Source organism: Galeopterus variegatus, unplaced genomic scaffold, assembly GCF_000696425.1.
Source record: "Galeopterus variegatus unplaced genomic scaffold, G_variegatus-3.0.2 Scaffold2574, whole genome shotgun sequence".
Taxonomy (NCBI): domain Eukaryota; kingdom Metazoa; phylum Chordata; class Mammalia; order Dermoptera; family Cynocephalidae; genus Galeopterus; species Galeopterus variegatus.
Window position 1 is genome coordinate 200,721 of NW_007728685.1, and position 20,286 is coordinate 221,006.

General features: G+C 55.5%; 2 protein-coding genes across 3 annotated transcripts in view; one reads left to right on the top strand and one right to left on the bottom strand.

Annotated features, from left to right (window-relative positions):
- Positions 1-9,409, top strand: part of LOC103598338 (WD repeat-containing protein 25-like) — a 146,439-nt gene extending 137,030 nt beyond the window's left edge. For both annotated transcript variants that reach the window (XM_008582335.1, XM_008582334.1), the window contains exons 5-7: positions 4,973-5,143; positions 8,390-8,530; positions 8,933-9,409. In XM_008582335.1, coding sequence (XP_008580557.1) covers positions 4,973-5,143; positions 8,390-8,530; positions 8,933-9,154 — 534 coding nt within the window. In that variant the 3' untranslated portion in view covers positions 9,155-9,409. The remainder of the gene's footprint in view (positions 1-4,972; positions 5,144-8,389; positions 8,531-8,932) is intronic.
- Positions 9,410-16,527: 7,118 nt separating this feature from the next.
- Positions 16,528-20,286, bottom strand: part of LOC103598341 (brain-enriched guanylate kinase-associated protein-like) — a 37,824-nt gene continuing 34,065 nt past the window's right edge. Inside the window, 2 exon segments of the mRNA XM_008582338.1 lie at positions 16,528-18,461; positions 19,660-19,743. Of these exon segments, the coding sequence (XP_008580560.1) occupies positions 17,115-18,461; positions 19,660-19,743 (1,431 nt within the window). The 3' untranslated portion in view covers positions 16,528-17,114.

Below are 20,286 nucleotides of genomic sequence, written 5' to 3' on the forward strand. Positions count from 1 at the left end.
GCATTGCTTTTGCTATGAGCAAGGTGGGAGGACCATTTCCTTTTTTATGACCTCCATTCACTTCTCTTGCCCATTTTTCTGTAGAGCTGTTGGTCTTTTTCATCTATTTTTAGAAACTGTCTATGTATTATTACAGATAGTAACCTTTCTGACAAGTTGCAAATATTTCTCCCATTTGTCATTCTTACTTATTTATTATTTATTTACTTGTTTTCTGCCATGCAGAGGTAGTTTTTAAAAATTATTATTTTTCATGTAGTCAAATTTACTTATTTTTTCTCTTATTGCTTCCAGCTTTGGTGATGGTTAGGAAAGTTTCCCCAGTCTGAGGCTGTAGAGAAATTCAATCATGTTTTCTTCTCATATTTATATGGTTTCTCTTTTTAATTATAAATTTTAGTTCCTTTTGAACATATCAACCGGGCACTTTTGATAGCTACTATCCTACGTGATTGGCTGTTTTTACTTGTGTGAATTTAAACCACACAGTAGGCTCTGTGCCCACCCCTTCAGTCTGCCTTCATGCATAGCCTTGCATCTTCATGTTTAAAGACACTGATGTGTTTGTTTTCAGGTAGAAGGGATTGAAATCTGGTAAGAAGGGACTTGCCCAAGAACTGACAGCTCCATCCCAGGAACTCTAGCTCTGGCTGGCCCAGGAAGAGAAGGTTTATGAGCATCTTCTGCATATTGGGCACTCAGCTGGGCATGGCACCTTCGTTTACTCCCTGAGCTGGAGGTTCTGTTGTTATCTCCACTTCACAGGTGTAGAGACAGAAGAATAGAGAGGCAAGTGACTTGCTTAAAGTCCCCCAGCCAGTACGTAATAGGCCGTCAGACTCAGATACCCAGGGTGTCTGCCTAAGAGCTTGAGTCCTCTTTCTTGGCACCTTGCCCTGCTTATCCAGGGCCAGGAGAGGCCCCCGCCAGCCTCTGGACATCTCATGGTGGTGTGGCGTGAGCACTGTCCCTCTGCTGTTCTCCACCCCCACCATGGTCTGGGAGCAGCTTTCCTTTGTCTCCATTTCCTGGGGCCAGGATAGGGCCTGGCTCACTTGGGGTCACAGGAAGGACCTGTGGATGAATGTCATCTCCCCCAGGGAATCCTAGTGGGGCCAGCAGCAGAGGCTCTGTGTGTGCTGCCTTGGCCCTGAGTGCCAGGATGTTGGTGGGAGCCAGAGTCCCCAAGGTTGCTACTTTTTAAGTTGCTGTCCTTTTGTTCATTCTTCCATTTGTTTATCCATTCACCTGCTTATCCAGCTGTTAATGCAACATGTCCTACTGATGCCTGCAGTGGGCCAGTGCTGGCCAGGGGTGAGCCAGAAGTGTGGCTGGCAGAATGTCCATTCCAGGAGCTCACAGTGCTATGAAGCAGGCAGGTGGCTGAGGTGGGTGGCTGAGGGAGCACAGGAGGTCCTGTGGGAGCCCAGAGCAGCATCACTCTCCTCCTTCCAAGTCTGGGTGCATAGGACTGTCAGGGGTGGGTGAGAGTTAGCTGGGCTCACCCCAGTCCTTCCTTTTTGTGAAGACCAGCCGTCCTTAGAGGTCCACCTAGGCTCATTGTGGTGATGACTCAAAAACTGGACTGAGAGAGGGAAGGACCCTTCCCTGGGCACGCAGTGGATCAACAGCTGGGCCAGGACTGGAGCCTGCACCCCCCGCCCTGAGTGCTCTGGAAGTGGCAGGAACCCCAGGAGGGGAGGCTGTGCCTTTGGCCGGGTCAGCAGCAGCCCAGAGTTACCCAAGTTTGTTGGCAGGCTGAGCAGTGAGCAGATTTTAGGGACATCAGGCAGCTTTCATCCCCTGCATGTGTCATGATCCATCCTCTACTTTCCCCAAGGCCAAGTACCTACTATCCAACAGGGGCCTACAGTTGCCAGAAGAGCGTGAATGAGGCTGCCTTTTAGATCCAGCTTGTTAGGCTCTGGTAGTGCCATCCCACACCCCTGGGATGGGATAAGCCAGCTGTTGGTGTAATTAAGGTTGTCATAAAACCCACCCACTAGACACACACGTGGCTCCTTTGCTCTTTTCCAAGGCACAAGCAGTTGTGAAGGCAAGCAGAGCCCGTTCAGCGGCAGTCACTTCAAAGGCCAGCTTTCCACCTACAGCTCATTATTGGCAGGGCTCGCTCATAACATGGCTTGTCTCCCAGCCAATTCGCTTTTATGGTGCCCTAATGAATTGGGCCATTACCATCCATTTTCAGAAAATATACAGAACAGTGGTTTTCATTCTCCTCAAAAAGTTTGTCTTGGGAGGCAGGTGGTATATTGGTTGTGCGCGCAGGTAGTTCTGTTGTGGACAGACCACAAGATGTGTTCCAGGGCATGTTGCTTCTGTCTGGGCCTCCATGTCACCTTCCGGGAGAAGTTACTTCTGGAGCTGTTGTCATGAAATAATTTATGTGAACCCCCAGCCAGGGGCTGGCACTTAGTGGGCACTCAGCGGGTGGTAGGGAGGGCCCTCATCTTCCTCTATCCTTTCCCTGGGTCAACCACAGCAATGATTGAGGTGCCAAGGGTGGAGGGGGGCTGTGGCATTAAGGCCACATGGGAGCTCATGGTCCTGCTAGGGAGCTGGGACTGCCTGGCTCATGTGGGTGCCTGCCAACAGCCATGCTTCATGGGTTGGTGGTGCTCAGGGGGCTACAATGTACCCCCCCAACCAGGGAGAAGTGCTTCAGTGCATGGGCCGTGTCCAGGGACACATTGGGCCAGACTTACTTCTTCTGTGGCATTTGGTACCCTGGCCATCTCTGGACTCCCTGCTCCTCACCTGAACTGTGGTGATGGAGAGGACTTCAAGAGAAGGGCGAAGGGAGGTGTCCAAGCCCGACATGGTTGATGGAGGTCCTAGGCTGGCCCATGGGGGGGCTGCTTAAGCAAGGTGAGACTGGAATGGCACTGGCAATGGGAGGAGCGGATGGGTCTGGAGCCAGTAGAGATTGTTCCAGAACCATGATAATGGGGCATTTTCCCTCACCTGCCCTCCCGTCCCCACCAAAGCAGATTCCAAACACTGCCTTGGGATGGTGCTGTTCTTGTGAGTTCGAATGTTGCACAAACTCGTCAGAGCGGATGACTGTGGTGATGTACTACATCTGTCCCAGCTCCGGATCCGGCAGGCTGGACCATCTCAGCAGCAGCACGGCCCCTCTGCTCCTGGCCGAGGGGATGGCGCTTTCCCCCCAGCCCATGCTTTGTGATACTTGCAGCTGTGTCTGGTCAGGGCCATCCCAGGAGGCAAAACAGGCATAAGGAATGGAGGTAGGAAGGGAGCAGGCAGTCCCCTGTAGGAGAGGTAGGGAGGCAGACAGGCAGGAAGGCAGCAGGTAGCCCCCTGCTGCCTGGTGAGCTGTCATGGGCCATTGGTTGAGGGGCAGCCTGTCTCCCTATTCTGTGTTCAGAGGCCTGAAGGGCTGGCATCTTTTTCTGCCCCGGCTCGCTCTTCAGGCTTCAGGGGACTCACTCTGCGGTTGTCCTAGCTGAGGGCTGCTTCTGTAGAGGCAGAGAAGAGTAGTCATTTTTTGCCCCCCTTCCCCCAGAAATTTGCTCCCGGGAGTTTACTGAGGCAGGAATTGGCCTGCAGGAGACTGAGTTGTGGGCTCCCTGGAAGAAGATGGGATGGAGAGAGGTTCTAACAGGGCCTGGCTATGTGACATTGAGCAAATCCCTATGTATCTGAGCCTCAGTATACCTCTTCTGGAGAATGGGTCTCAATCCCCCCTTCCCCAGTCTAAATTAAATTTATGGAGTGCTGCATTTAATTTAACATACATTTGAAAGAGAATGATAGAAAATATAATTTTGTAAAGTTTGAAAGGTGTGAACTTCAATTTTTAAAAAATTTGTCAAGATGGCTGGTGGGGCCAAGGGACCAGAGAATTGTAGTTATGCTGTAGCCACATGGTGGCGCCCCAGGAACTGGTAAACAGGCTGGCCAGGCCCAGCAGGTGGCCCAGAGACCTGGCTGTGCTTCCTTTGCGGCTGGTGGGCGCCTGGCCTGTTATTTCAGTATTGCAATTAAAAGTCGTGTCATGTTAAGTTTGTTAAGTCAAGTTTGTTAAGTGGAGTTACTTGTTAGTTCTAGTACTGAGACCACTCCCTCTAACCCCCTGCCAAAACCAAGTATTTTATTTTTTTATCAGCGGCTGGGTGGTAAGGGGAACCAAACCCTTGACCTTGGTGTTACAAGGCTGCGCTCTAACCAACTGAGCTCACCAGCTAGCCCCAACCCAGGTATTTTAGAGCAGAAGTTGAATGTGCTAAAATGCTCTGAAGAAAGCAAGATGACTGCTTGATACTTAATAACATTCGTTTATGAGACAGGAAGCTATGAAATGTTGGTGATGATGCTAAGAAAATAAAGTGTCTTTACAGCTAAAATACCTTCTGTGATTCTGGCTTCATGGTCTGTCTCCAAAAACGCTTGCTCCCTGCGTTACTGTTACTCATCCAGGGACAATAGTCTGGGACTTTGTGAGCTGTGAATTATGTGATGTCTTCAGAAGCAAGACTCTCATGAAATATGACCCCGATATTGATGGACATTGTTATGCTCTTTAGGTGCCCTAGGGCAAGGCATGGACCCTTCCCTTACCGTGCTCTCATTGGGCACCAACTGCTCTCAGGGGACCTAGTTTGGCTGGGGAGACAATCATGCCTCGTTAGACCCACGTGCCAATAGAAGTGGTGGTGGTGGGGGGCTGGCAGGAAAGGCTTGAATCCAGGAGATATCACAGAGTAGCTCTGAGGGTGATTGACATTGGACTGGTGGGGAAGCAGGAGCTGGGAGGGGCAGAGTGTCCTGCGTCTCCAAATGTGGCTTGCTCAGCCTGAGTGTGTGTGGCTCAGCAGTCTTCACTAAACCCACCCACACCCTGGGCACTGGCAACGCTCCTAGGCCCTCCCTGGCAGGTGCCTGGCCTGTGCTCAGGGCCTGCCAATGCAACCAGTGCCTACTCTTGCAGGTGGTGAGAGGCTACAAGGCTACCATCCAGCAGACCTTGGACATCCTCTTCCTCCAGGAAGGCTCTGAGTTCCTGAGCAGCACAGATGCTTCCACCCGGGACTCTGCTGACCGCACCATCATTGCCTGGGATTTCCGGACCTCTGCCAAAATCTCCAACCAGATTTTCCATGTGAGAAAGCCTCTTTGGCATTGCTCTTAGTTTCAGCTACAGGACACATGCATGTAGCCCTTGTCTGTCTGGGGTCCCGGGCCCCTTCCTGTGGGAGGGGGTTCAGCTACCTGAAATCCTCAGTATAGGGGTAGGCAAAGGTGAGGTACAGACCTGCTGCATGCAGAGAGCTCCCCACAGGACCCCAGATGCAACTCTCCTCTGGCTCTTTCCATCCCAGCAGACACCCACAGGGTAAGGGTCCAAACCAGTGGGGAAGATGGCCTGGAACCCCAGAGGCCCCTGCCCTCCCACTGCTACCCCCAAGCAGCGGAGCAGAAGGAGTTTCCGACTCTCCCTTGCTCAGTGGCTTTGGCAGGTGTGGTGACACAGAAGTTCAGAGCAGGGGCCTCCAAATTAGAGCACCCATGTTAAAGTCCTAGATTCACCACTTACAAGGTGGGGGACCCTGGGCCTATTATTTAGTCTCTTCGATTCTCATTTTCCTAGTCAGAAAACTGAGATGATGATAATATTCACTGTGTAGAGTGGTTTTGATAGTTGAGAGAGAGAGAATGTTTATAAAGGATATAGTGCAGTGCCAGGCACAGGAAGTGCTCCATCATGCTTTAACTGTCACCACCACCACCACCACTACCACCACCACCACCTCCATCACCTCCACCACCACCACCACCTCCACCTCCTCCACCTCCTCCACCTCCACCTCCAACTCCACCATCTCTGTCACCACCACCACCACCACCACCTCCACCACCACCTCCACCACCTCCACCTCCACCATCTCTGTCACCTCCACCATCTCTGTCACCACCACCACCACCACCACCTCCACCACCACCTCCACCACCTCCACCTCCACCATCTCTGTCACCTCCACCATCTCTGTCACCACCACCACCACCACCACCTCCACCACCACCTCCACCACCTCCACCTCCACCATCTCTGTCACCTCCACCATCTCTGTCACCACCACCACCACCACCACCTCCACCACCACCTCCACCACCTCCACCTCCACCATCTCTGTCACCTCCACCATCTCTGTCACCACCACCACCACCACCACCTCCACCACCACCTCCACCACCTCCACCTCCACCATCTCTGTCACCTCCACCATCTCTGTCACCACCACCACCACCACCACCTCCACCACCACCTCCACCACCTCCACCTCCACCATCTCTGTCACCTCCACCATCTCTGTCACCACCACCACCACCACCACCTCCACCACCACCTCCACCACCTCCACCTCCACCATCTCTGTCACCTCCACCATCTCTGTCACCACCACCACCACCACCACCTCCACCACCACCTCCACCACCTCCACCTCCACCATCTCTGTCACCTCCACCATCTCTGTCACCACCACCACCACCACCACCTCCACCACCACCTCCACCACCTCCACCTCCTCCACCTCCACCATCTCTGTCACCACCACCACCTCCACCACCTCCACCTCCACCATCTCCACCATCTCTATCACCACCACCACCACCACCCCAACCCCACCACCATCACCATCGCCATCTCTGTCTCTATCTCTATCACCACCACCATCAACACCACCACCAATACCATATTTACCGCCACCACCACCTCTATCACCACCATCATCACTGTCATCACCACCACCATCTTTATTACCACCATTGCCATCATCATCATGTGAGATTTCAAATAAGCCATGACTAACCTTTTTGGTGCCCTCACCTTGAATTAAAAAATATATATTGTATGTACATCTATACCTCTCCTCCCTGCCTTTTCCTCGTTCCAGGTTCCAAGTGGACCCTGAGCAAACCCACCTCTAGACCTTCACGGTGGGGTTATCTAGTGCAACCCACTAGGACTGGCCCTGGAAAGGGGCCAGGGGGGAATATCTGGCCACCAAGGGTGTCCTGCCTCCAAGAATCCAGCAGAGACCAGGGGAAATGGGGCAGATGAAAGGGCCTCTTGCCCGAGCTCCTGGCCCTCCTATGATTACACCTCCTTCCTTCCATGCGGGGTGAGCGGGCGCTCTGTCTGGTACCGTCATGCTGGGAAACTCATTATCTGGCCACCTCTGTGCCTCTGCTGGGCGTGTTAGTCTGCAGCTGCAGTCCCAACTGCTGCCCACCTTGCCCTTTGAGTTTGGACTCACGTAAAGAGTGTGGCTTAAGAACAGTACTTAGAGCAGTATAAGGCCAAGTGCAGTTGGGCGGGTGTTTTGAGGGGGTCTTCTGTGTGGCTGTGACTTTTGAACCATGAGATCCCCCTTGTGTTTGAACAGTTTGTTCATGCATTTGTTTTCATTTGGCCATTTACCTCCTCGCTTCCTGTGAGTCTTGGCTGTGCAGGACCCTGGCTGGGCTGGGGCTGCCCCTAAGGGGCTCATTGAAGAGTGGGGGAGATGGGTGTTTGATTAGTTTTCTGTCCCTGTGTAACAGCTACCACAAACTTAGTGACTTGAAACAACCTTTAATTCTCTCACAGTTCTGGAGGCCAGAGTTCTTAATAAATATTAAGTAGTATTGGGTTGAAATTAAGGTGTTGTTGGGGACGATCCTACTGGAGGCTCCAGGGGAGACCCCTCCCTTGCTTCTTCTAGCTGCTGGCAACTAGCAGCATTCCTTGGCTTGTGACCACATCACTCCAGTCATCATGGCCAGCATCTTCAAATCTCTTTCCGCTCTGCCTTCACACACCTTCCCTGTGTGCACCAAATCTTGCTTTGCTTCCCTCTTGGAAGGATGTGTGTGACTGCACTGAGGGTTATTTTATAGGATAATCACCTCAAGCCAAGATCCTTAACTTATTACATCGGCAAAGACCCCTTTTTTGGCCAACTAAGGTAACATTCAAAGGTCTCAGGAATTAGATCATGGGTATTGTGGCCATTTTTCAGATGACTGTGAGGGAGGTAGGCAGCCTCCTGAAACAGGAAAGGGGATTCTTCCCACAGCCTCCTGAAAGAAGGCAGCCCTGCCGACACCATGACTTTAGCCCCGCGAGACTCATTTCAGACTTCTGAGCTCCAGAACAGTGAGATGATAACTTTGTGTTGTTTTAAGCCACTGAGTTTGTGGTAATTTATTACAGCAGCCACAGGGAACTCATACAGACTCTATGCTGAGGTCTGGGAGGAGGGCACAAGGCCTACGAGCAGAGCGCTGGGTGGGGTGGATGGCTGAGCAGAAGGCTGAGGGTGGGAGCCTTCTTCTACATTGTTGTGGCCCTTCTGTTTCTCAGGAGAGGTACACCTGCCCCAGCCTCGCCTTGCACCCAAGGGAGCCTGTGTTCCTGGCACAGACCAATGGCAACTACCTGGCCCTCTTCTCCGCTGTGTGGCCCTACCGCATGAGCAGAAGGCGGCGCTACGAAGGGCACAAGGTATCCCTGTCCCTGTCCTGGCCCCAGGCCCCAGCTACTTTCACACAGGCAGGTCACTGGGGATGGGGGACAAGGGGACAGGACATGGGTGTCATTTCTACATCCTCCTCTTTCCCCACTGAAGTCTGCCTTGCTGGGGTGGAAGGGGTCGGGACTCGGTGACTGTCAGCAAAGCCAACAGCTGTGCTGGAGCTGTTCCAACTGGATTCTGAACTAGCCCCGTGCCAGGGCTCTAGGCCTCATGGAAGGAGCTTGGGCTTTGGCCTCAGGAACACTGGGTATGAGGCCCAGCTCTGGGCCTCAGCCTGCTCCTCTGTAGAATGGGCCTAATAACCCCTACCTCACAGGTAGCCTCAAGGAACAGGTGTGGCCTGCTCACCAACTCTGTGTTGCCCTCTGCAGGTGGAAGGCTACTCGGTGGGCTGTGAGTGCTCCCCGGGCGGTGACCTGCTGGTGACGGGCAGCGCTGATGGCCGGGTCCTGATGTACAGCTTCCGCACCGCCAGCCGGGCATGCACACTGCAGGGGCACACGCAGGCCTGTGTTGGCACCACCTACCACCCTGTGCTGCCCTCCGTCCTCGCCACCTGCTCCTGGGGAGGTGACATTAAGATCTGGCACTGAACCTTTCAATGCTGGCCCTGCCCCTTGGCTCCCTTTCTTCCTGGGGGTGTGGGTGTGAGTCAGCACTGAGGTTGGCTTTTGGGTCAGACCTGGGTGGAGGCTGCCTCCTCCACCCTCTGAGCCTCAATATCCTCATCTGTAAAATGGGGACAAAGATCTGTTTGTCTCAGGGTTGTGAGGACTACATTAGTGAAAGCACCTGGCAGGTGGCCGGTGATGCCCAATAAATGCAAGTGTTTGCTATTTCTTAGGTTATTTCAGCCACAAATATGTGTTAGCAGTTTCCTCTCACCTCCCTACTCCCGGGCCTACTGGGGCTCTGGAGATGAGAATCATGGGAGCTTGAGTTGGGGATAGCCCTGCTCAACTGGTGCCAACAAGGGATTCCTCTGAGGCAGTGGGGGGCCTTGGGTTTTAACTGCCCTCAGGAACTCTGTGCTAGAGCACAGCAGGCCCTCCCAGCCTCACAGGGCCTGGGCCCTCTCACTGTCCCCATGCAGGATGGCCATCTGGTCCCTGGAGTGCTCTGGCTGCTCCTTGCTCACCACCAGCTGGGTGTGTGCACTCTGGGGGAATGTGTCTGGCCCCATGAAGGAGTGATGTGCAGAAGCAAGGAGCCATTGGGGAGCCTTGAGGGCCAGGGTGGGAGGAAGCCCATCTCCCGGGTCTGGGTGGGCCGGTGAGCACTGAGCCCCACTGGAACCGTAACTGAGGGGCTGCCCCATGAACCCAAGAATCCACCAACAAGGAGAGGGTGGGGGACCGCAGGTGTCTTGGAAGGTTTCCTGGTGGAGGGCATCCCTGGCAGGGGAGTCAGTGGGGGAAATGCAGAGGTTGTGAGAAGGTGGCTGTGGGCCAGGGCGGGGGCAGAAACAGGAGGAGGTGGGCTTCCAGTTTTGCCTCTCCCAGAACCCAGATTCCAGGCCCAGCTCCGCTGTCACTATAGCTGGGACAGTGGGCAGGGCGCCTCTTCTTTCCTGGCCTCAGTTTCCTCATCTGTAGAGTGAGTGATCAGAAGAGCCAGTCTGCAGGCTTGCTGTGAGGGTCAGAGAAGTCAAGTCTGCGGGAGTCAGGCACAAGAGGTGTCCCCATCCTGGGAGGGGGACTGGAGCTGGCCCAGGGCTGCTGTATGAAGACCTTTATTTCAGTGTGTCCACAGGGTCCTTGGGGATCTCTTTGGGGTCTACAGGAAGGGCATTTCATGCAAGGAGAAGAATGGGGCAAAGGTCCTGAGATGGGACTGATCTGAGGGCTGAATCCTTCGAACCTTCATCCTGCTGCCCCTGCCACCTCAGGCCCCACAGCAGTACAGAGCCTGCCACACAGCAGGTGTCCAGTGGATGCTGCACCTACTGCCACCTGGTCTGGGGGTGGGGAAGCTAGAGCTGAGCACCTGGAGGGGGGTGGGTGAGTATATGGCCCCAGTGTCCCCACACTACAGGCCCATGTGGGTGCAGGGCCTGGTGACCCTGTGTGCAGCTGTGCTGGGCATGGTAGGAGCACCTTCTACTCCTATTTTTAGGCTCTAGAACAGCTGGTTTGGTGAAAATATCATACCTCATGGCAAGCTAGCCTGGTCCATTGCAAAAGTGGAGGCCCCTCAAGGGTGGGGCACTGCCACTGGGCTGAGCAGAGCCGCTGGAAGAGCGGAGGCTGAGTCTGCGCAGCTCAGAGCCTGGCGTGGGATGTGGGCATTCTTTCCTCATGCCCATGTAGCTGCCTGCTGCCTCCTGCTCACACCCTGACCGTTGCCCTTTCTTCACCCCACCCCAGATACCTGTTTCTCCTCTGAGGTGGGAGCTCCTGTGACCTACAAAGCCACCCGATCACCTCCAGCCTGAGTAGGCTAAGGGCTCCCTCCTCTGTGCTCCCATTGCACAGTGCCTCAGGGCCTTTGCACCCACCATTCCCCCTTCCCTCATTCAGGCCTCTGCACAGATGATGAGCCTCAGGGAAGCAGCTCATCTCTCAGCCTCCTTCCCCCAACCCAACACACACATTTGCAGTGGGAGATAAGCTCCACTGGTTGGGGGTCCTGCTCCCTGCTGTATCCCTGGCCCCTGGCACATGGTAGGTGTTCTGTGAATAACTGCAGGTGTGGCCTGTCAACGGGAATTGAGCTTTGTGATCAGACAGACCTGGATTTCAGCCCTGCCTCTGCCTTTCATTACTGTGTGACCTTAGCCAAGCTGCTTAGCTGCCCAGTGCCTTGGTTTCACCTGCTGTGAAATGAGAATTAATAGTACCCATCTGTAAGAATGAATTAGATTGGGTCACCTCCTGGTAGGGCCATATGCAGTGGGTGCTCAGAAATGGCAGCTGAGAGTATTAGTACTATTCTGGCTTGATGTAGGAGTTGAGCCAGTTTAGGCCAGAGGTGTGGTTGGGCTCCATTCTCAGACCTTACCTGCCACGGCAGGCTGAGAGCTGGTGGGACCCTCTCTTGCTATTGCCACCCCTGCTGTGCTCCAGGCATTGGCCTCGTGCAGGTTCATTCACAAGGCAGAAGCCACCGGCTAGGGCTGTCTCCTTCCTTCATTCCTCTTTGACAAGTCTCAGGGAAGGACTTGGATTGCTGGCTCCTGTCACATACCCTCTCCAGGCCAAGGTTCCTTGGCCAGGCCTGCTGGGGAACTATGATTCGTAGCTCCCACTATGGAGCTGGAGGGCACAGTGACCTCCTCCAAGTATTTTCATGTGGGTGTGTCTTCCCAGCGCCAGGCCTGAGCAAGCCCTCAGCACACATTTGTTGAATGAATGAGTGATGTATGAATGAACCTGGACACAAGGCCAGGAGAGAAGGCTGCACCTGCCTGTGGTGGAGGGAGGCCTGGATTCACAGCATCTCTCATCGCCTTTCCCATCCCCCCACCTCCCTGCCAGCCCCAGATCCCGGAGCCCAGATGCCCTGCTTCCCAACCCAGCACTGGCCCCGTCGCTTTTACACCTTCCTGGTGAGCTCTTCTGATTGAGCATTTCATTGCATTCTTTGCTGATTGCTTTCCCTACTGTGATATGTTAGTATTACCACTAGCGTAATATGAGCCTCAGTTATGGACTACTCAATCAGGCTTCAGTGAGTGCTAGGTATGGCTGTTGGACGCCCTCCCCACACACTCTGCTGCCTGGCCCCTCTCCTGTGCTGAGCACAGGCCTCAGCTGCCTGCTACCCTGTGGGATTTGGAGCCAGGAGACCAGTTTAGATCCCCTGCTTGCATGGGGCCTTTGCAGGTGCTTCTCTCCTCTGAGCCTCAGTTTCCTTATCTGTAAAGTGGGCCTATTGTGACGAGCAGGGGAGATGATGCAGAGAAAAGGACTTTGTAGATTGTTGCCCTGTCAACTTCACTTGGGACAAATGCCACCCAAATCTCTGCCCCTGAAGTCTGGTCCAAGCTGGTGGCCTTGAATCAACCCCAAGTTCTGACCTGCCTGAGGCAAGGGGACATGTAGGGCTCCTGAGGAAGCCCCCTGTGGATTAGATTTCTCAACGCAGGCCCCTGTGGTTGCCAGCTGGCTGCTAGGCCCCCCACCCACTTCGTAGGCTATTTTATTGGGAAGAATGGCAGGTGTACTCCATGCTTTCATACGTTTCTTTTCCAAATGCTTTCTTCCAAAGAACATTCTTAAAGACTGACTTTGATCTTCTGCAAGGTGTCAGGGAGTTCACCATTTGCAATGTTAAAATAAGAAAGCTAAATTTAGAAAATGTGGAGCAGGAATGAAAAGAAGTGGGGGCTCTCCCTCCATCCACCTTCCCGGGGCTGAGTGCTTACCTTTAACTTCACCTATAAAATCTGAAATACCAGATCCGAAGCTGGTGTGGGATAAAAACGGCTTCATGTTGAAGTGCCAGCACAAGACATGTGCTGACTTCTTTGTCTGCCAGGCATGGCTGTGACTTTTTCCCAGTGGAGCTGAAGCTTGCAGCCCCCATGGGATGGCAGTGATTCCCACTGTCCAGTTGAGGGAACTGCTACTCCAGGGGCAGAGGGAAGTGGCCAGGGCCCTCTGACCCCAAAGCCTCTGCTCTTTTTCACACTCGGTCCCCCCACCCCCTCCCATACATATTGCCTCCCTTAGGCCCCACCTCCAGCCTTGCTGTGGCCTTCCATAAGCGGGGGGACTGCCAACTGTCTACAGGGTCCCTGGAAATTGCACTGGTTAGTGTCCTCAGAAAGGGAAACTGGCCCAGAGGGGCCCAGGACTTGCCCAGGGTGACACAGTCAGCTGGTGGCAGAGCTCAGCCCCGCACTTCCCCAGTGGGGGTTGAGGAAAGACATACACAGGTAGGTGGGCAGGTGTTGGATGCAGATGGAGCCTCCCTGAAGGCAAGGCAGGGTCCTGCATGGAAGGAGAGTGGCGGTGGTGGAGGAGGGAGCCCCACACCCTGGCTCGCCTGGCTGCCTGGGTGGATGGTCATGGCCACACAGTTCCTGTCCAAACGCAGAACAGCCAAGGACAGGTCCAGAGGAAACCTGGCAGCTCCAGGGCCGAGCCCCTCAGGGGGGCACACGAGAGCACTGAATGGTTTCGAGAACTCTCTAGCTGTCGCACATCTGTGCCTTTTCCTGAAATACCCGGTGAACTCCTGTTCATCCTTCAATGCCCAGTGTGAGCCTCTCCTTCTGACACCTTCCATTCTTCCTCCTGGAGCAGGGATGTCTGTCCTCAGTCTGCATGCCCACAGCCCCTGTGTTCTTGAAGCCTGAGCCTAGTGTTACACCATCTGCCTTCCTCCCCCACCTTCAAGCTCCTTGTGGGTAGAGCCAGGTGCCCATGGCCAGCATGGGGCTGGAGAGCTGGCCCTGGCACTGGGGAGAGGAGGGAAGCTCCAAGTCCAGCCCAGGGTGTTCTGGGAGAGAGGAGTTATCAACCAGAGCCATAGAACTCGTAAGTCCCAGGGTCCCCCTCAGCCGGCTTTGAGCCAGGGGGATTGGAGGAGGGTAAAACAAGGTTTCCCAGTCTCAGCCCCCCCCCGCCCCCCACAAGGAGAAGTGCTCTGAGACTGCCATGCACAGCACTGCAGGCTGACCTGCACTGGGAGGCATCAGCGTGACCCTGCTGCTCAAAGCTACAGGCTGCAGTTCCAAATCCCTCTCCCCAATCTCTGTGTGGCCAAGCCAGTCTGTCCTCCTGAGTCATTGTTCCCACTGAGTGAGCCCCGAGCAGGGGCCCAACAGTCTTCAGTGCTGTGGGAACAAGACACCAAGTCTTGTCTGTGGCTGGCTTTGGAGGCCAGGGCAGGAAAGTGCTGTGAGGTTTGGAGGCCATTTTGGAGGTACTTAGGTTCTGAGACGACCATATGGGGGCCAGGAGCCAGGATCTGAGAGGAACCTCTGGGCCAAGGCTGCAAAGCCCTTGGGGTTCCTAGCCCTGCTGCCTGGGGCCAGGTGCATTGATTCCATAGGCCCCCAGGAGTCGGAGCTGGGTAGGATTTCTGCCACTTAGTGGTGGGAGAGCCAGAAGAGGCCCCCCCCCCACCCCCTGCCTGGGTACACAGCCAACATGTGGGGCTGACAAGGCTGATGATGTTCCTCTGGGGATGCCTCTGCCACTGGGTGCTGGGGCCGCGTGTTTCTCCCTCCCATCCACCTCTATTTCCCCAGTTCAGTGAGGGCTGCTACCCCATTATGCCCAGGAGGAAACTGGGCCCCAGGGATGGGACCTGTCTCCTGAGCCTCTCCACAGCCCCCTCTGGCTCAGGGAGGCTGCGTGCTGTGATGGTGCCTGCTCCTGGAGGTGGGTGAAGTAGAGGGATGCTGAGAGCCACTGCTGATGTCCACCCTCCTGCAGGTCACCTGCCGAGGGGCAGACCTGCCCTGGAGCTACACAAAGCTGGGTGGGCCAGGGACCTTCAGGGCATGGAGCTGGGTTAAGGTGGTCCCCGACGAGAAGTACCCCCAGGCATGTGGAAGATGCAGACATACAGCCCCCCCGAGAGGAGGTGGCTACCATCCTAGGCCTTGCAGACCCCACAAGTACATCTTCAAGGGCATGAACGAGCACTTGTCAAAGATAACCAGGTGCACAAAGAAACATGGCAACATGAGCAGGAATCCAGGGAAACAGACCTACACAGAAGCCACATGGAAGTACCAACCCAGAGTGTGAAATGGCTGTGCCCACTGTGTTTAAAGAAAAGAGACAAGCTTGAAAATATCTCCAGGGGATAAGGAACTATAGAAAGCACAGTAGATTTGTAAAAACAACCAAACAGAACTTCTAGAAATGGAAAACATTAATAGCTGAAATTAGAAATCCAGTGGCTGTGTTTTTTTCAGTGGCAGCTGAATGGACACAGTAGAAGAGAATGACTGAACTGGAGAACACATGCAGATTGCAGCGGGGAGAGACAAAAACATGGGAAATATGGAAGAGAAGGCAACAGATGCAGAGGACACAGTTAGAGGGGCTGCTGGTCTGGGATGGTGGTCCCAGAGGAACGGAAGAGAGAATAAGCAGAGAAATATTTTTTAAAAATAATAGTTGAGATCTTCCCAGAACTGATGAAATACATCAAGCCACAGATAAAAGTCTCACTGTGAATTCTAAGAAAGAAATCCAAACCCAGACACACCTCAGGGAAACTGCAGAAAACCAAAGTCAAAGAGATCTTAATGAGTGGGAGGAAAGAAAGATTTTTGTTGTGTTGTTCCGTCAGAGGAGTAGCTTCCAGACTGACGGTGAGTTCCCAATGCTGAAAGGAAGCCAGAACGGGGGTGGCATCTCCTGTGTGCTGTGGCAGAGCAATCACCTCCCAGCATGCCACCCTGAGAAAACACCTTTCAAGAGTGGGGCATAATAAAGACATTTTCAGAGAAATAAAAACTGAGACCCGCCCTGAAGGAAATTCTAGAGAATCTGCTTTAGACAGAAGCAATATCTGAGCCGTGAGAATGAGGGAGTAGCAAATATGGGGGAAAATGTAAAGGAACGCTGAAAGAGCAGCGCCCATGATTTGCAGGTTAAAAAAAGTGGACGAATTCAAACACAAGACGGTAACGTAGATGCCACAGGGGAGGTGTTCAGTGCAGTTCAGGGGCCACCTCAGCTGCAGGGAGACAGTGGAGGGAGAGACACCAAGGGCCACATGTTCCTGAGACCAAACGGCAGTGGGGAGGAGAAACAACCCAAACCCAAATTCTTTCCACTGGTGTCTTTTATTAATGAAGGCAAAATACAGTACTGACTAGACGCGCATGCATCACAGACAACAGGAGTGCAAGCTACAGACCAGGAGTCAGAGGGCCTCATTATGTCTGAGGTAGAGTAAGATGGTGCTGGGGATCGGAACACTGGGGTCGTATAACTTCGTATAATGTATGCTATACGAAGTTATTACGCATCCTGGGGAGATTAATCTTGGGTCGGGAGTTGGACCGTGGAAGAGCTCAGGGTGGTGTGTTGGCCACACTGTGAAAAGTAGATTTTTAAAACAGTTCATATCCCCTAATTCATCTCATTCCATTCCCCTCTTCATGGACAGAACTTTGGGGTTCCCTTATTATCAGCTTGCTAGGTGTCTTCCCGCTTGTGGAGCTTGTTCTCCCCACGACACTGTCTTTCCCTTCTAAGGGGCTGGCCCCATGCACCCTCACCCCAAAAATAAAGGAGCTTTGTGTTGAAACGCCAAGGCTGCCGTCCAGGGAGCTGGAGGCCAAGTGCGTTAAGAAAGATCCTTTTTCTCTATAAAAATAGTTTCACTTTATAAAAGGGGGGATGCTCATCGCAGGTGGGGGAAGGGTGTTAGTGTGTGAAAAACATTCTAAGGGGAAGTTCCATTGCGGTGGGCTGGGGGTGGACAAGACGGCAATGGGGGGGGTCCTCCTCCGGGGCTCTACTGGATTAGGTGGAAGAGGGGGTGTTGGGAGGAACAGGTTACTCCTTGTTGGCAGGGGCTGGGGCAATATGGGTGACTGGGGGAGAGGCAAGCCCATGGCTGTGGCCTGCACGCAGGCAGTCAGTTGAGCAGGGTTCCGTAGAGCTGGGCTTTCGTGAGGCTGTCCTTGCGGCTCAGCCCCGAGCCACCAGTCCGCGGGAAGGCCTGCTGGGGGCTGAGGCGGGCGGCAGGGTGCATTTCCGGGGAGGCTTCCATGGAGCTGGGCCCCAAGGAGTCTCTGGAGCCATGCTCGGCCTCGGGGCTGCTGCCGGCCCCACACAGCTGCACCCCGAGCCGGTCCCCGTCCCCCTCGCTGGGTGCGTAGCCAGGCAGTGGGTCGGCCGAGCGGCCAGGGCTGAGGCTTAGGTCACCACCTGCCCGCAGGAAGCAGGGCTCTGCCAGGTGGCCCTGGGAGAGGTCGTCACCCTCTGAGAAGCTGTCGGCCTTGTAGCTGGCATAGAGGGGGCTGGCATGGCCCTCGACCTTCTGGCCTGGGCTGCCCCTGCCACCACCGTAGTAGCGTTCGGAGAAGCTGCAGGGTGAGGCGCGGCCTGCAGTGCTGGCTGGGTAGGAGTAGGCGCCGATGTCCTCCACGCTCAGGGGCCGCCACTGGCCCCGAATGTCCTCCCTGGGGAGCCGGGTGGTCCCTGGCTTGGCCCGCAGGCTCCACAGGGTTGGGGGCATCAGGGCCTGCTGGGGGCCCGGGGAGGCTGGGAAGCGGAAAGTCTCGGCCGGGTAGGGCGACACAGTCCGGCCGAACCCTGGGCCCACCTCGGCCTCGAGCGGGGCCACCACCGCAGCAGTGGCCTTGGCAAAGCGAGGGCTGCCCTCGTAGGCAGTGGAGACGGGCGGCTTGCGGTCGAAGAGCTCGTCGCGGCTGTTCAGGTAGATGGCCTGCTGTGAGGCGGTGAGCGTGCTGGCCTGAGCGTGCTCCTTCTCCTCCGATGTGGCGCTGAAGCTCGAGTAGGAGCTGGACGTGGGCAGCGAGCCTGCGTAGCCAGGGAAGGCCTCGTGCCGGAAGCTCGCGGGGAAGGCCGCTGCCTCGGCCTCCTCCTCCTCCTCGGCCGCGCTGTCGGTGGAGTTCTGGGTGCGCAGGAAGCCCACATCGGTCACCGGCGCATCCACGCTGGGCCGCCGGTCATGCCGCCGCTCCTCTGGGCAGTAGAGGGCTGTGTCACTGCAGTAGATGTCTCCCTTGTATGGGGGCCTTGGGCCTGGCTTCTCAACCCCGTCGCGGAAGGCCAGGTCGCGGGCCGAGGCATCGGACAGGCGGGAGGACAGGCTGGTGGGGTCGGGCTTCTCCAGCACCTTGGCGATGACGCAGGTGGGGACGCTGTCGGCATAGGCCGGGTGGCAGAGTGGGGAGGGCAGGCTGCAGCCGTGCTTCTCCATGTGCAGGCTCACGCGCTCCTGGAAGTCTGAGGGCAGCTGGAACGGGTGTGAGGATGAGGGGAAGGCGGGGACAGGGGTTGCAGTCAGCATGGTGGCCCAGCCCTGGCCCTGACCCAAGGACTGTGGTCAGCTGTGACTGACAGGCAGACAGACGAATAGGGACCTCCCAGGCTTCTCAAATCTCACCAGTGGGAGCCAGGGCCCAGGACACTGTATTTAAGCTCCTGGAGATGTGGGTGTGGTCAGTTCCTGGGGATCCCTGTCACCTCTACCCATCCCTCCCCACCCTGGCTGGGCCTGGCGTTGCCCAGAGGCTGGAGCTGGTTGGAAGAAGCCAGAGCCCAAGTCTGACTCAGGCTCCACTTGGGGCTGGAGGCCCCCCCACCCCATTTCTTGCCCAGCGAGGGACTGACCTGCTCTCCCAGGCCCACAGGTTCTGTTGGGGGCACCCCCGCCCCCAGTCATGCTGCCTGGGTGCTCCTGAACAAGACAGACTCAGAAACAGATGCAACAAAGATTGAGGGGCCAGGGCCAGGCACCCTGTGGGGGATGTCCCACTACTGTTTGATCTATTTTGTGAGTGTCTCAGGTATGGCCTGGGCCCAGGGAAAGGGAACACAGAGGCCTGGTGTAGGAGACAGTATGTGAGTTGAGGGGCAGGGAGGGGTGCCCTGGCTGGGTGGGGGTCCCTGGGCCAGCTCTACAGGCTACCTCAGATGGGCAGGGTGGGCTGCTGCCCAGGCTGGCTCTGGCACCAGACAGGCCTCTTCTGAATCCTGGCTCTGCTGTCGGCTTGCCCTGTGGCCTTGGCCAAATCACTTTTCCTGAAGCCGGTTTTGTCTCTGAATTATCAGTAATTGTGCCCAAACCACAGGGTTTCTGTAGGTTCACACAAGGGCACTCCAGTCAGCACTCAGCAGATGGGGGGCTTGGAGCAGGCCAAGGAACAGCCCCCACAGGAAACTGAGGGGAACGGGCAGACCAGGTGGGCCGGGGGCTCTGGGGAGGGCCAGAGATTGCTGGGCTGGGTGAGGTGGGTGAGTCGGGGCAGCCCTTCCACCACCAGAAAGGCCAGGACACCGTAGGAGCAAGGAGGGACAGAAGGGGCCAGGCTCACCCAGAATCTTCCTCCTAAAGGGTGGGGAGTGGCTGCCAGGTGAGATCAGCAAAAAAGAAGCCCAGAGTGGTCCTGGGGGCACGGAGGGACCTGGCTGTGGGGCGGGACTCACGTTACCTCAGACACCTTATGGACCCTGCCGTAGGTCTGGCTGCACTGCAGCAGCTGGGCAGCTAGATTGCAGTCCTTCCTATAGAGCTCCTAAAAGACAAGAGAAGGCATTGGGCGTGGCTCACCCCTGGCCAAGGTCCCTGCTGCGCTGACCAGTGCCGAGTGGCCAGCAGGGGCAACAGGGGTGGGCAGAGCCAGCTGTGCAGTTGGCAGGACAAGGACCAAGTCCTAGCGCCATTCCCCTCTGGGTTTCATGCTCTCACTTGCAAAATGGAGGGCCTCATTCTGATCTGGGGGTGCTGGTGTGTGGACGGGGCCCTGCCAGATGGGGTGTCTAGGGCCTGCCAAGATGGGAACCTCCCACAAGGTGGGGGCAGTGATAGGAGAAGGGTCCCCAAGGGCCCTGAGCTCCTGGAGGCCCCCAGGCTTGGAGACCAAGTCTGGTCCCCCTGTCCCTCAGCTTCCTGGAGTCCCTCCAAAGATGACTTGGTGGGAGTGATGGGCACAAATGAGGGACAAGGAATGAGCCTCCAGCCCCTGCCACCCCCATGTCTCAGACTCTCTGCTCACACCCATTCTCAGAGTGTGGTCTGGCAGCTGGGGTGGCTGCAGGGCTGGGCAGGGATCAGGGCA